This window comes from Osmia lignaria, chromosome 11 (assembly GCF_051020975.1).
Source record: "Osmia lignaria lignaria isolate PbOS001 chromosome 11, iyOsmLign1, whole genome shotgun sequence".
In the NCBI taxonomy this organism is placed as follows: Eukaryota; Metazoa; Arthropoda; class Insecta; order Hymenoptera; family Megachilidae; genus Osmia; species Osmia lignaria.
In genome coordinates, this window is record NC_135042.1 from 3,468,041 (window position 1) to 3,479,512 (window position 11,472).

At 30.0% G+C, this 11,472-nt stretch overlaps 4 protein-coding genes across 6 annotated transcripts; 2 read left to right on the forward strand and 2 right to left on the reverse strand.

The window, feature by feature from the left end:
* The first annotated feature begins 60 nt into the window (after window positions 1-60).
* On the forward strand, window positions 61-7,132 carry LOC117610432 (hippocampus abundant transcript 1 protein). Of its 3 annotated transcripts, none has more exons than XM_034337817.2 (7): window positions 61-439; window positions 3,577-3,978; window positions 4,058-4,279; window positions 4,470-4,753; window positions 4,830-5,133; window positions 5,214-5,370; window positions 5,637-7,132. In XM_034337817.2, exons 1-7 carry the CDS (start codon window positions 314-316, stop codon window positions 5,741-5,743), a joined length of 1,602 nt encoding a protein of 533 aa, XP_034193708.1. In that variant the 5' UTR covers window positions 61-313; the 3' UTR covers window positions 5,744-7,132. The 3 variants fall into 3 exon arrangements, with proteins under 3 accessions (XP_034193708.1, XP_034193712.1, XP_034193714.1); XM_034337821.2 differs by lacking the exon at window positions 61-439 and adding an exon at window positions 3,254-3,389; XM_034337823.2 differs by lacking the exon at window positions 61-439 and adding an exon at window positions 3,254-3,389 and having other exon boundaries at window positions 5,214-5,349.
* On the reverse strand, window positions 5,307-9,317 carry TBC1d7 (TBC1 domain family member 7). Its single transcript, XM_034337832.2, has 6 exons — window positions 9,175-9,317; window positions 8,730-9,079; window positions 8,368-8,652; window positions 8,172-8,301; window positions 7,817-8,090; window positions 5,307-5,443 (listed from the first exon to the last, which is right to left on the reverse strand). Exons 1-5 carry the CDS (start codon window positions 9,214-9,216, stop codon window positions 8,004-8,006), a joined length of 894 nt encoding a protein of 297 aa, XP_034193723.1. The 5' UTR covers window positions 9,217-9,317; the 3' UTR covers window positions 5,307-5,443; window positions 7,817-8,003.
* A 200-nt stretch (window positions 9,318-9,517) lies between these two features.
* Csl4 (exosome component 1 Csl4) lies at window positions 9,518-10,511 on the reverse strand. The gene is made up of 5 exons (XM_034337837.2): window positions 10,373-10,511; window positions 10,186-10,301; window positions 9,856-10,104; window positions 9,692-9,773; window positions 9,518-9,637 (listed from the first exon to the last, which is right to left on the reverse strand). The coding sequence occupies exons 1-5, from the start codon at window positions 10,401-10,403 to the stop codon at window positions 9,525-9,527; spliced, it is 591 nt and encodes a 196-aa protein (XP_034193728.1). The 5' UTR covers window positions 10,404-10,511; the 3' UTR covers window positions 9,518-9,524.
* A 148-nt stretch (window positions 10,512-10,659) lies between these two features.
* Window positions 10,660-11,316, forward strand: Sld5 (DNA replication complex GINS protein SLD5). Its single transcript, XM_034337834.2, has one exon. The coding sequence runs from the start codon at window positions 10,660-10,662 to the stop codon at window positions 11,314-11,316; it is 657 nt and encodes a 218-aa protein (XP_034193725.2).
* The last annotated feature ends 156 nt before the right edge of the window (window positions 11,317-11,472 follow it).

Genomic DNA, 11,472 nt, shown 5'->3' on the forward strand with positions numbered 1-11,472 from the left:
TGTATATGCAATTTTAGCTTACACGCCTACATACATAGAAACGCATTGAAAAGTTTCTCTGTTATCATTGCTTGGTGGCATTTGGATCGCATTTGGTTCTTTGATGCAATACACTTTCAAATCTATATTCTCTGTAAAACATATTGTACTTACTTGATAGTCTGTAATAGGCTACGGACATGGATAAGTGTGCATTGTAGCATTATGTAGATACGATCAGAAAAACAATCTAAAGTTAATAGTGTTCTTTGTGTTTACATAACGATATCACAGAAAAATGACTCGTACAGTGTCATCGAATTTTTAGGAATTAATGAAACTGAAAAAGCGGAAGAGTCTGTGCGCGCAGTGCGTGAATATGCCCGCCAAGGTCTCAAAGAAGGTCGTGGGCATGATCGTACGAAGCCGAAAATTCATTATTAAGGATGGTGTCATTACGGTACTAAAACACATTCAGTTTAATATCTATTAGATTTTTAAGTTACCTCTTGATCCTTTTATATATACGCGTTTTCTCTAATTTCATATATTGAACGTAAGTATGAATTTTCGTTCGGAGCATGATAAGTCTAATGACGTTATTTTCTATTTATCTTGTATGTAGTAATGCGGTATTAATCAGTCAAAATGCAAACCTTTCCATATTACATACATGCAATACCTATTTCTTTCACTTACCTTTGAGATCATTTATAAACAATGGAAACATGTGTGAGTTTTAGCGTGATTACATTGTAATAATAGCATTGACACATGGCTGAATCTTTGTTCATTTTCATACAACATGTATTAGTACTATTTATTTTTATGTAGACAATTGTATTGTACAAATAAAATATTTTCCATGGAATATTTTCGATCTTCTGATAGTACAACCAATTAACTTCGTATACTTTCATTTCAACTTTGTATTTCTTGTGATTCTTTAAGTTACAGATACAAGATGCTCATTGTAACAAATTATGTTAACATTTAAGCATAATTCATATTAAATTTGTACCTATGTATTCCTAATACTTTATAATTAATTTAATATTTAGATCTGCAACCAGCTTCTTTAGTTTCATTTTGTTTCTGAAAGCAATTGATAATGCGTTTAAGCATAAAATATAAAATAGCTGATATTTAGAAAAATTAAAATAGAGAATGTTGGCTTTCAATTATATCAGTTTCATTTGTTTTTTGTAATTAATTCAAAGCATGTTAGAAGCATATATTACTCTACATATAGAAAAGGAATATAAATTAAAACTAAAGAGTTAAAAATATATCTTTGAAAACGATATAATAACATAAAACTTGATTGAAATTGAAAATCAACTTAAACTTGTGCATATTTCAATTACAAATATATGAAAAATATTAATACTATAAGTATAATAACAATTATTAGATTAATAACGAGCTTTAAAATATTGAAAGCATTCAACTGAACTTTGTCATTATGATTATCTCTTATCTGGAAAAATATGAGCTGTACACGTGTAAGAATACATACATATATTTTTTTACCTCGTTCATCAAAATGTTTCGGACTTTATTGGCATAACATATTGGCATATTAGTACTTTTTTATTACAGTAATATTGTATATGTGTATAGATCCTTCGAATAATACCGTACTTGCGCATATTGATCAGATGCCAACAACGTGTAGTTGATAAGAAACAAGCATTCTGATTACCGAATGAATAATGAAGCATAAATTTGATATTTCTCAGTGTGTCAGAATCATTACGTTAAAATGAATCATTATAGACAAACAATGAACAAAATGATTTATGTTGTTACTAGGTTTTTTTAGGTTAGATTCCTATCAAAGTTATGATGAAACAACTATAGTTTATATGGAAAAAGTGGGAGGGGGGGTTTGGTGTTAGAGTTGCAATGCAGTGATTCGGATTTTCGTTTAAAAATTTCTTGTAATTCTGGCGAATAGGACGAAAGTATGGATTTTAAAATTGATAAAAGTGACGAATAAATATGTGCTTTTTGAAAATTATAACAAACAGGTGTTGACAATAAGTTATGACAGCGAGAAATGTAAAAAACGAGACAAATCACTCCACCCGATATCATTTTTGCTACCGATCGCATCACTTTTTTAATATAACGCCTTGACGCACGAATTTTACAAAGAATTTAAAAAACCATTTCTTGTGATCGTATACAAGACACACATGACATTACGCTAAAATAATATTTTTTATAAAATTCTGCTGCTCGAATCTCTTCATAAAATTACTGGCAAAGACAACAAGTAGAATAATGTTCGACAGGAGTGTAACGATTATCGTTGAGAAAGGAAAATTATTGAATGAGAAGTATTCAAATGACACTACATAAAAGAAGAAAACGAATTCTTCAAGTTTTTTAAGCCTGAAATTGTTGATAATGTAGTGATTTGTAAACACAAGGTGTCTTTGAAAGTTACAAGAATTACAGTATGTAATGAAGACTTTAGACTGTTCTAAAAGTCTATATACATGACAGAAAAGTATATTTTTAAGATGATCATGTCTACATATTTTGTTTGGTAGTAATGATTATAGCGCAAACTCTTTTGTACTTATATTGCTGAGAAATGTAAAAAGGAAGACATAGAAGGCAGCTGTATTTTGTTTCAATGAGAAAAGAGATGCGAAAAAAAGTAATTACGATAAGAAAAATTTGTAAAGTTATTCAAATATAATGGTACTTACATAGTGACATGGTACCATATTTGCTAAATAAGTTAGTCAATTTTTCTATAGTGCTGAATATTTTTTGTATTCACAAATTGTATTTCACAAACTTTATCTAATATCCGATATTTTGATAAAGCACAAATGACAAAGGATTAATATTACAGCAATAAAAAGGAAGCTTGTTGCAATTACTAATTCAGTTATATGTATGTAGTTGAAAATATTATACTCTATACAAATTATATTTCATTAGACAAATTGATATGCAAGATACAATGAGAAATAGACACAGATGTAAAGCTTAAATATATTGAGAGAACATATTTATCAAAAGCAAAAGAGACAGAGCTTTTGAAATTGGAGTTACTACATAAATATAATTAATAAAGTACAGTAATGTAACAAATAACTATTAATGAAGATTAGATTGAACATTTGAAAATGTGCAATTGACATAATGCTAAGTCAAGGTTATTCGTTACAGTATTATATGGATCTGAACAACTGATAAATTGATAGAATCATAAATATGGAAAGAAATATATATAGTAGCACTTCTTAGGGGTCATGCCCCCTGGGGCAACAGGGGGAGCAGAGGGCCTGGGCCCTTCCTGTTCTGAAATTCACAACAGCCAAGAACATGCTATTGCTAAACTCACACCTCCTCTTACATTTGCTCAGCAATGCTACAGGCATCTTAAGGTCAGCTGTCACAATTTGCAAAGCGCTTATAGTTATTGATAAATTGAGAAAATGTTATAGTACATAAAATTATCTTCCTTTGTTTCATATTTGTTGGGTTTAACAGATAGATATCATGGCTGCTTATGAAATGTATTAGCAGTTCAAATTGGATAAATTTATATGATTCTTTGTTTTTCTTTTACAGAGTTCCGGTATCGGCGAGGCAAGTGTGTACCATGCTCTGGTTGTAATATTTTTGGAATTTTTTGCATGGGGTTTATTAACCATGCCTGTTATCTCTGTATTAAATATTACATTTCCAAATCATACGTTCCTGATGAATGGTTTGATAATGGGTATTAAAGGAATCTTGTCGTTTCTTTCCGCACCATTGATCGGTGCTTTGTCTGATGTGTGGGGTCGAAAATTCTTTCTCCTTATCACTGTAGCCTTCACATGTGCGCCAATTCCTTTAATGAGCATTAACACATGGTGGTTCTTTGCGATGATCTCCATCAGTGGTGTATTTGCTTGCACATTTTCAGTGGTGTTTGCATATGTTGCCGATGTTACCGAAGAACATCAAAGATCTGCAGCATATGGTATGGTAAGTATATTATCATTAGATGTATGGAAACAAGATATTGAAGGAAGAGTATTTAATTCTGAAATATTTATTTTGTCAGGTTTCAGCAACTTTTGCTGCAAGTATGGTAATAAGTCCAGCATTAGGAGATTACATCATGAAATTGTATGGAGAAAATCTTGTAGTTGCATTAGCGTCTGCTATTGCGGTGCTGGATGTGTTTTTTATATTAGTGGCTGTACCTGAAAGTTTGCCTGAAAAAGCTCGTCCACCAGCACCTATATCTTGGGAACAGGCAGATCCTTTTGCTTATCTTGGGAAGGTAACCAAATTTGTTATGTTACATATAAAGAGAATGTATTTGAAATCCATCCAAATTAGCTGGTTTATCTCTTAAAATAGATAGACTCATTGATTATCAGAATTCTTGTGTTCTATTTTAAAACTGTGGCAGAAAATTCACTTTTATATAAAATATGTAAACGTTAATTATAGAATATTAAATGTTTTAGGTTGGCAAAGATCATACTATCTTAATGTTGTGTATTACTGTGTTCCTGAGCTATCTTCCTGAAGCAGGACAGTATAGTTGTATATTTGTCTATTTGACTAAAGTTATGGGATTTACTGCTTTGATGGTAGCAATTTTTATTGCTGTAGTAGGAATTTTAAGTGTTGGAGCTCAAAGTGTTTTGGGTCCTTTGATACGGACACTTGGCAGTAAACATACTATAATGTTAGGTCTCTTATTTGAAATGTTACAACTTATGTGGTTTGGCTTCGGTTCGCAAACGTGGTAATGTTATTATTTCTTTTCTGATCCAAAGAAATAACAAATTATATCTTATTAAATTATTATTTATAATTTCAAGGATGATGTGGGCAGCTGGAGTGCTTGCTTCTGTGTCAAGTATTACATATCCTGCAATATCTGCATTCATATCCATGCATTCTGATGCTGATAAGCAGGGCTTGGTGCAAGGCATGGTAACTGGAATGCGTGGATTATGCAATGGTCTTGGACCAGCTATGTTTGGAGTAATATTTTATCTCTTTCGTGTTGATCTCAACGATAATTCACCTTCCCTTCCCGCAAAGCCATCTCCTTTAGATGAAAATAATAAAACAGGAACTGCCACGCAACATCTTGACATCATGCCACAAATAGTTACCCAGGTAAGTTGAATTATAAGATAAATATTTTTGAAATAAAAAATTTGTATATAAATGTATGTGAGATGTACTTTTTTTTTTAGCTTGTACCAGGACCACCATTTGTGTTTGGTGCATTACTTGTGATATGTGCATTACTAGTAGCTGCATTTATACCAGAATCAAACACAATGCCAACAGGTCCATTGCATCATCCAACCACCTCCCGGAGGCCCTCCGGTAAATACGCATATCAGAAATGTACGTTAAAGGTTGCTAGTTATATTAAAATTCAGATGTATTTTCGGTGGTGGGTTTTATTTTAATCTATTACCTGAAACAGAATTACTGCATGTAAATTTCTTAAGAAATAATCATTTTAATTATTTATATAAAATACATCTATGTTTTATATAACATATATATAATTTAATTAAAATTTAATTATTATATGTTACACACATATGCTAAGCACGCACACACGTACTCACGCATACGCTTTATATTAAATGTAACTACAATTTAAGGTTTATCCTTGGATGTACATTATGAAGGAGACAAATTGGGAAGTGGAAAAGGAAAAATAGGACCGTTATCACCTCTAGTCGATAATTGCAACTCTGCTGCTCTATAGCTATTATGAAAAATTAAGACAAGCCACAGTAAATAAAGAGGGTCACGTATCCTTACCCAGTGATGAAACTCTATAGTTAAAAGAAACGGTTACTATCAAGTGCACATTTACAAGGACATTAAGTGAACTGTCTATACTGTAGTATATTATGTCTTTAAGTCAATATTTGAAGTTGATCTAGGATTATCAATTTAGTTTAATATCTAGATTATGAGACACGTTTTTACGAACAGTGCTTGTTCCTTGATATTTCGGTTGAACTATAATTATTGAATTTAATTTGTTTAGAGTGTTTTGTTATATAAAGAAATGAAATTCTTAAAAATTATCTTGTACTGAATCAAGCACTGGATATTTTAAATTATTTATCAGTGACTCCTGGTTTGTGTAGCTTGCCAGTAATGTAAAAGAGTGAAACGAATGAAAGTTATAACCAGTATTTTTACTAGACTTATTACAAACGAACTAATGAATTCTTTTTCTTTTATCATGTATGTCACCTATCGCTTAGTAGAATCGCGCAAAAGCACTTGTTATTTTGACCACTCATATCTTAGAACTTTAAATTAGGATATTTTCTATGATATTTTTGTGAATTGTCTCTTACGAAAAAAAAATTTTATTTATTTGTCAATATATTTTGTTTCATTTTTCATGCATTCCTTTGTTTTAAATATACCTTTAAATTAGAGAGAAGAATACAAAAGAAGAGTGTAATAATTGCAAAAGAATGAACAAAGACGTTGTAAATGAACTTTGCATAACTAGAATAGAAAATAAGTTTCCATTGATATATAATACTTAGTAAGAATTAGCTGTTGTTTGTAAAGTACATTAACTATTTTCCTTTTTTTTTTTTTTTTTTTTTTTGCATAAAATATTTATTTTAATAATTAGATGTCAACGGAATGAATGCAATGGCCTTACTCAGAAAGAACACAATTTATATGAAATTATTCTTTGCCATTTAAAGGCAGTGGTAAATTCTGACCCAGAATGTTATCAATATTATTGATTGAACGCTTATACCGTGTCCTCCCCACAAATGTTAAAATGTGCATGTTATAAATTGGAGTCATTGATGTTAAGAAGATACAACAATAGTGTAGTGTGTTCGTGCATTTTACTTGTATTTTGAAAGAGTTAGCGCCCGCAGAACTGTATGTGCATTGCCATAGCCTAATGACTATTTGAATTTGAAATCTGCTAAATTGTTTGGGAATCAGTTCTGTTAGAATCACTGCACATTGCTAACAATTATTTTACACAAGTATATACAATCATTTTTTGTCAACGTACATGAAATTATTATCGTCATTTGTTACGAAATAATTAAGAGACAAAAGAGGATGCTCAAATCCAATTTTAAAAAAAAAGAAAACCAAAGAATGAATAGTAGCAGAAATTCTATTCAAAAGTTGTAATATTAGGAAGTAATAGAAACCCATGAAACATGGTGCAATGCGTGAGCAAGAAATAAAAATTTTGTATGATCTCACATTTTCTCCAAGAATCTTAATATTTTTTTAAATTACAAGAAATGTATATAAATCACTGCATATTGTTTCATTTATAAAGACTAAAAAAGTTTGTAATCTATTATTACTATTCCATTGTTTGGAATTACTCTGATATAATAAGTGCTATGCATATCGAAATTTAATATTATTTTCATATTATCGTTAAGGTAAATTGTGGAATGAAATTCCGCTACAATTGCACAATGTAGAAGTATATAACAGGATTATTTTATTACGATAAATAATGCAATATGAATCTTCGGAGATCTATTGTTTATATCAGATTTCTTGGAGAATACTGATGTAAATTATAACGATTTTATGTTTCCTGCTTGATTTGAGAAAACTTGCTCTTATACATTAAAGTACATCAACACTGTTGTAATATATTATTGCAAAGAAAGAAAACAACTGAAAAATCACAATATTAAAAATAAAGTCCAGTTTAAGACTTAACATAAAGTAAGTAATTGTATATGTACAATGTATGAAAGATACATTAATAAATAATTATTTTTAAAATACAAGTTATGTTTTAAAAATGGATCCTTACCTTTTATAAAAAATTATATCTGGTAACACAACCACAAAATTCATTAAAATATAAAAATTTTTATGAATTTTCAACATCTATTTGAAGATCTTTTATTTAAATTGTGTTTAATAATTTAATTACAGATTATAGCACAGTGGTTACAATCAGAATTGTTTCCTGCTAAGTATGGTAATTTTTAAACAATCTATGAAATTGTTGTTAATGTTGAACCACTTTGTTGCCAAGATTCAATTGCTTTGTTGACAATTACTTCTGAAGTTTCTTCTGTTATCTAGAATACAAATATTTATACAAAATTGATTGCTTAATTCGTTTCGCAAGTACAACCAAATATAAATAGATATTTTCGTACATTAGAAATAGTATTTAGGATACCATCTATGTTCTCACATCTCAATAAAAGTCGTCTTAAAGTTGTGAGAGTTACTACAGTGACAAAGATTAAAATTCTATATGCTCCCACAGCTATTTTATCCCAAATTCTAGAAGTAAATGCATAAATAATACATAATCATTTCATTTCTTTGTATTCAGATTAATACACGTACTTTGCTATAGAACCATCAGATATTGTTCCTGCAAAACATGAACAAAACCAAAGATCATATGGAATATTATGAAGTGCTTCAATTTTGACAAGATGTTTGTACAGTTCTGGATCTTCTCTTTCCAACAATGTACAAGTACATTCTTGTAATCTGCTCACTTCCTTCTGAAATTTTTGTACTTGATCTAAGAGTCCACATAATATCCAATATGTGTCTACAAGCTTTTCCTCTGGAGAATCAATGTCAACAATGTGCCATAAAGTTTCAGCCATTCTACACATAGCTCTAAAATGAATATCACAGTTGAAAAATACAATGATCCAATAAATTATATTACATAGGATTTTGAAATAAAGTGAGACCTATGTAAAGGCATTTCTAATTGAGTATTTAAATCAAGCTTTGCTCTCCTAGTACGCAATAACCACATAGTTAGAAACATTAAATAAGGTTTTGTGCAATCATCCAAAATCTTGGTAACTTTTAATGCCTTCTGCAGGTCCTGAAATTCAGCTTTTCTTTGATTCATTATAAATTTATGACTGTCTACATAAACTGGTATCACATCCAGTAATATTTTCCATAGAAAATTTCTATATATAACAGGGACAGTAAATCGTAAGCAAAATTGTTTCAGTTTTGCTTTATCAAAAGGACGTTCTTTAAGTAGTATTTCCAAAGATTTTTTCTCTTCGACACTACGAAATCCCACCTGTTAAATCATATAATTATTCAGTGTTATTCATAAAATTCGTTTTTTGGTTATGTTACATACATTAAAATAAATTTGGATCTAAAAATATTTACCTTTTCGTAATAAGATGAACGAAAATTACGTTCATCGGTCATTTTTAATTGCCAAACGTTTTAAACTTATGGTGTAATTATTTGAAACTGTTTTATCATATTCGGGTTGAGAATTACTGGCGAGCGGTTAATCATAAGATGCTTTCATGTCTTTTCCTTGAATCTGAGAAAATTAATATTCTAATAAAAAATAACACCTTTTAATAATGTTATATATAATGTATGAATGCATTAAAAAACATTTATTACATATTCAATAAAATAGATATTTCGTTCTTACTTATTATTCTAAATTATAAAATATTTTTTATATAATTTTATTTTATGATAAGTATATATATACATAGTAATTATCGTTCTCCAGCGACGTGTTCTGGAATAATTTTTGCTACTTTCCTAAATTCCTTACGTAACGTTTTAGGACACTGCATTTGTGTCCAGCTTATAGGTATCATGGCTACACCTGTAAAATAATAGTTATTAGCACTGGAAACAAATTATAATGTAAATTACTGACCTTCTTCACTGTGTGCTATAACTACACCTAATTCATTTTCTGCTGTACTTAATTGATAAGTATGTGCTTCTGTCATTGGCATCTATCAGCTCTGTATTGGAAATTATATCTTACACAAGATAATATGTTTGTACCAAAATAGACAGAAAATTATGAAAGGATACAACTCTTGCAAGAATAATATCCCCAGGTCTGAAAGACTTGTACATTTGAATATTGCTCTTATCTAATGCACGTACATCTTCTTTTCTTAGAATCCCTCTGTAAGGTCTTGTCAATACAATATCACCTATGCATTTTATACTACATTTACAAAATCTCTGATTAACAACTGTAACCATAGCAGTTACAATGTCACCTGGAGCAGGAACAGTGCTCTGTTCTGTTATTCCATGAACTTCTATAGTCCTAGTCTGAAATATAACATTAGTTATATAACTAATTGTTCTATAATAATATTTTTAATAATCTTAGTTTGTAATATATTTTCATACATTTTCCTCTTGTATTAGTTTAACTATGCCTGCAAGTTTAGAGTAAATATAACCTTGTTGTTCATATGTCCCAGAGCCAGCTATGTTAACCTTATCAGAGACACATAATCTTTGACCTAATGAAAGAGAAGAAATAAAGCTTATTTTTGACTTTAATGTCAAGTTATTTCATTCATAATAAATTTACCTGGTACACAAACAATAATATCTTCTCCCATCTTCCCTAATCTATTTTAATTGGAAACTGGAATTAAAATATCTCAATGATTTCAATACACTGAAATTTACTGATTAAATAAATTTGAATGATTCTATATTAGAAGTACATTTATCGACACAGAAAATTAAACATAACATTTTTAAATTTTTATCACGTTTATCAGATGAGTACGTTTTGGCGCTAACCGTTGTGCTCCTCTCCATTTATTATTACCGGCCATATTTGCCTTATTTTTGGCTACGGTGGTGTGAAATATGGAAAGTGAGTCAAAATCGATGACAAATACCGAGGACGACGAATTCGAAGAAAAAGAATTTACCGCTCAAGGTGTTTTATTGGCGATAGAAAAAGCCTGGTTGAATGAGAAATTTGCACCTGAGATTTTACCTCATCAGTCTGAGTTAGTTGACTGTATGTTGCAACAAATCACCCACATGGAGGAAAACATGAAGAGGTTAGAGAAAGGGGACCTAAGATTAATGATTCACATGATGGAGTTAGACAGGATTAGATTTTTGGTATCTAGCTACCTTAGGACACGATTAGAAAAAATTGAAAAATATGTTATTCACATACTTTCCCAAGAAGCTGATAGATCTTTGGAAGATTGTTATCTAACTTCTGCGGAGCTTCAGTTTGCAAAAGACTATCTTGCAAGCATTGAAACACTTTTTAAAGCCACTGCTTTGAATCACATGCCTGGAAATTTTCAAGGATTTGAAAAGGAGCAATTAATTGTGAAACCTAATATGCATGCATACATATTTTTACAGGCTAATGATAGAATTAATGGAGTTGTACTACCTGGATCATTAGATGAAGAAATAAATTTTGAACCAGGTTCTGCACACATTGTACCATATAAAGCTGTTGCAGATTTAGTTAAAAGTGGAGCTGTTCAATTAATATGATTTTTTGCATATATTAATATTTCACAAGGAATATTTTTATAACAGAAATCAAACAAACTCACATTTTTTATAAAAACAGTGGTCAATAAAGTTTGTTAAATGAAATATATAAGACTGATACTTTTCTAGGAGATATTTATATAAAATTAGATTATT

Coding starts and splice junctions, on each gene's coding strand:
- LOC117610432 (XM_034337821.2), top strand. CDS start 3,255: ATGCCCCCTGGGGCAACAGGGGGAGCAGAGGGCCTGGGCCCTTCCTGT. Junction 5,134..5,213: donor TGCCACAAATAGTTACCCAG/GTAAGTTGAATT, acceptor TTTTTTTTTTAG/CTTGTACCAGGACCACCATT. Junction 5,371..5,636: donor TAAATACGCATATCAGAAAT/GTACGTTAAAGG, acceptor CTACAATTTAAG/GTTTATCCTTGGATGTACAT.
- TBC1d7 (XM_034337832.2), bottom strand. CDS start 9,216: ATGACCGATGAACGTAATTTTCGTTCATCTTATTACGAAAAG. Junction 8,653..8,729: donor TTAGAAATGCCTTTACATAG/GTCTCACTTTAT, acceptor TATTCATTTTAG/AGCTATGTGTAGAATGGCTG. Junction 8,302..8,367: donor TCTGATGGTTCTATAGCAAA/GTACGTGTATTA, acceptor ATTTACTTCTAG/AATTTGGGATAAAATAGCTG.
- Csl4 (XM_034337837.2), bottom strand. CDS start 10,403: ATGGGAGAAGATATTATTGTTTGTGTACCAG. Junction 9,774..9,855: donor ATATTATTCTTGCAAGAGTT/GTATCCTTTCAT, acceptor CAGAGCTGATAG/ATGCCAATGACAGAAGCACA. Junction 9,638..9,691: donor TATAGCACACAGTGAAGAAG/GTCAGTAATTTA, acceptor ATTATTTTACAG/GTGTAGCCATGATACCTATA.
- Sld5 (XM_034337834.2), top strand. CDS start 10,660: ATGGAAAGTGAGTCAAAATCGATGACAAATACCGAGGACGACGAATTC.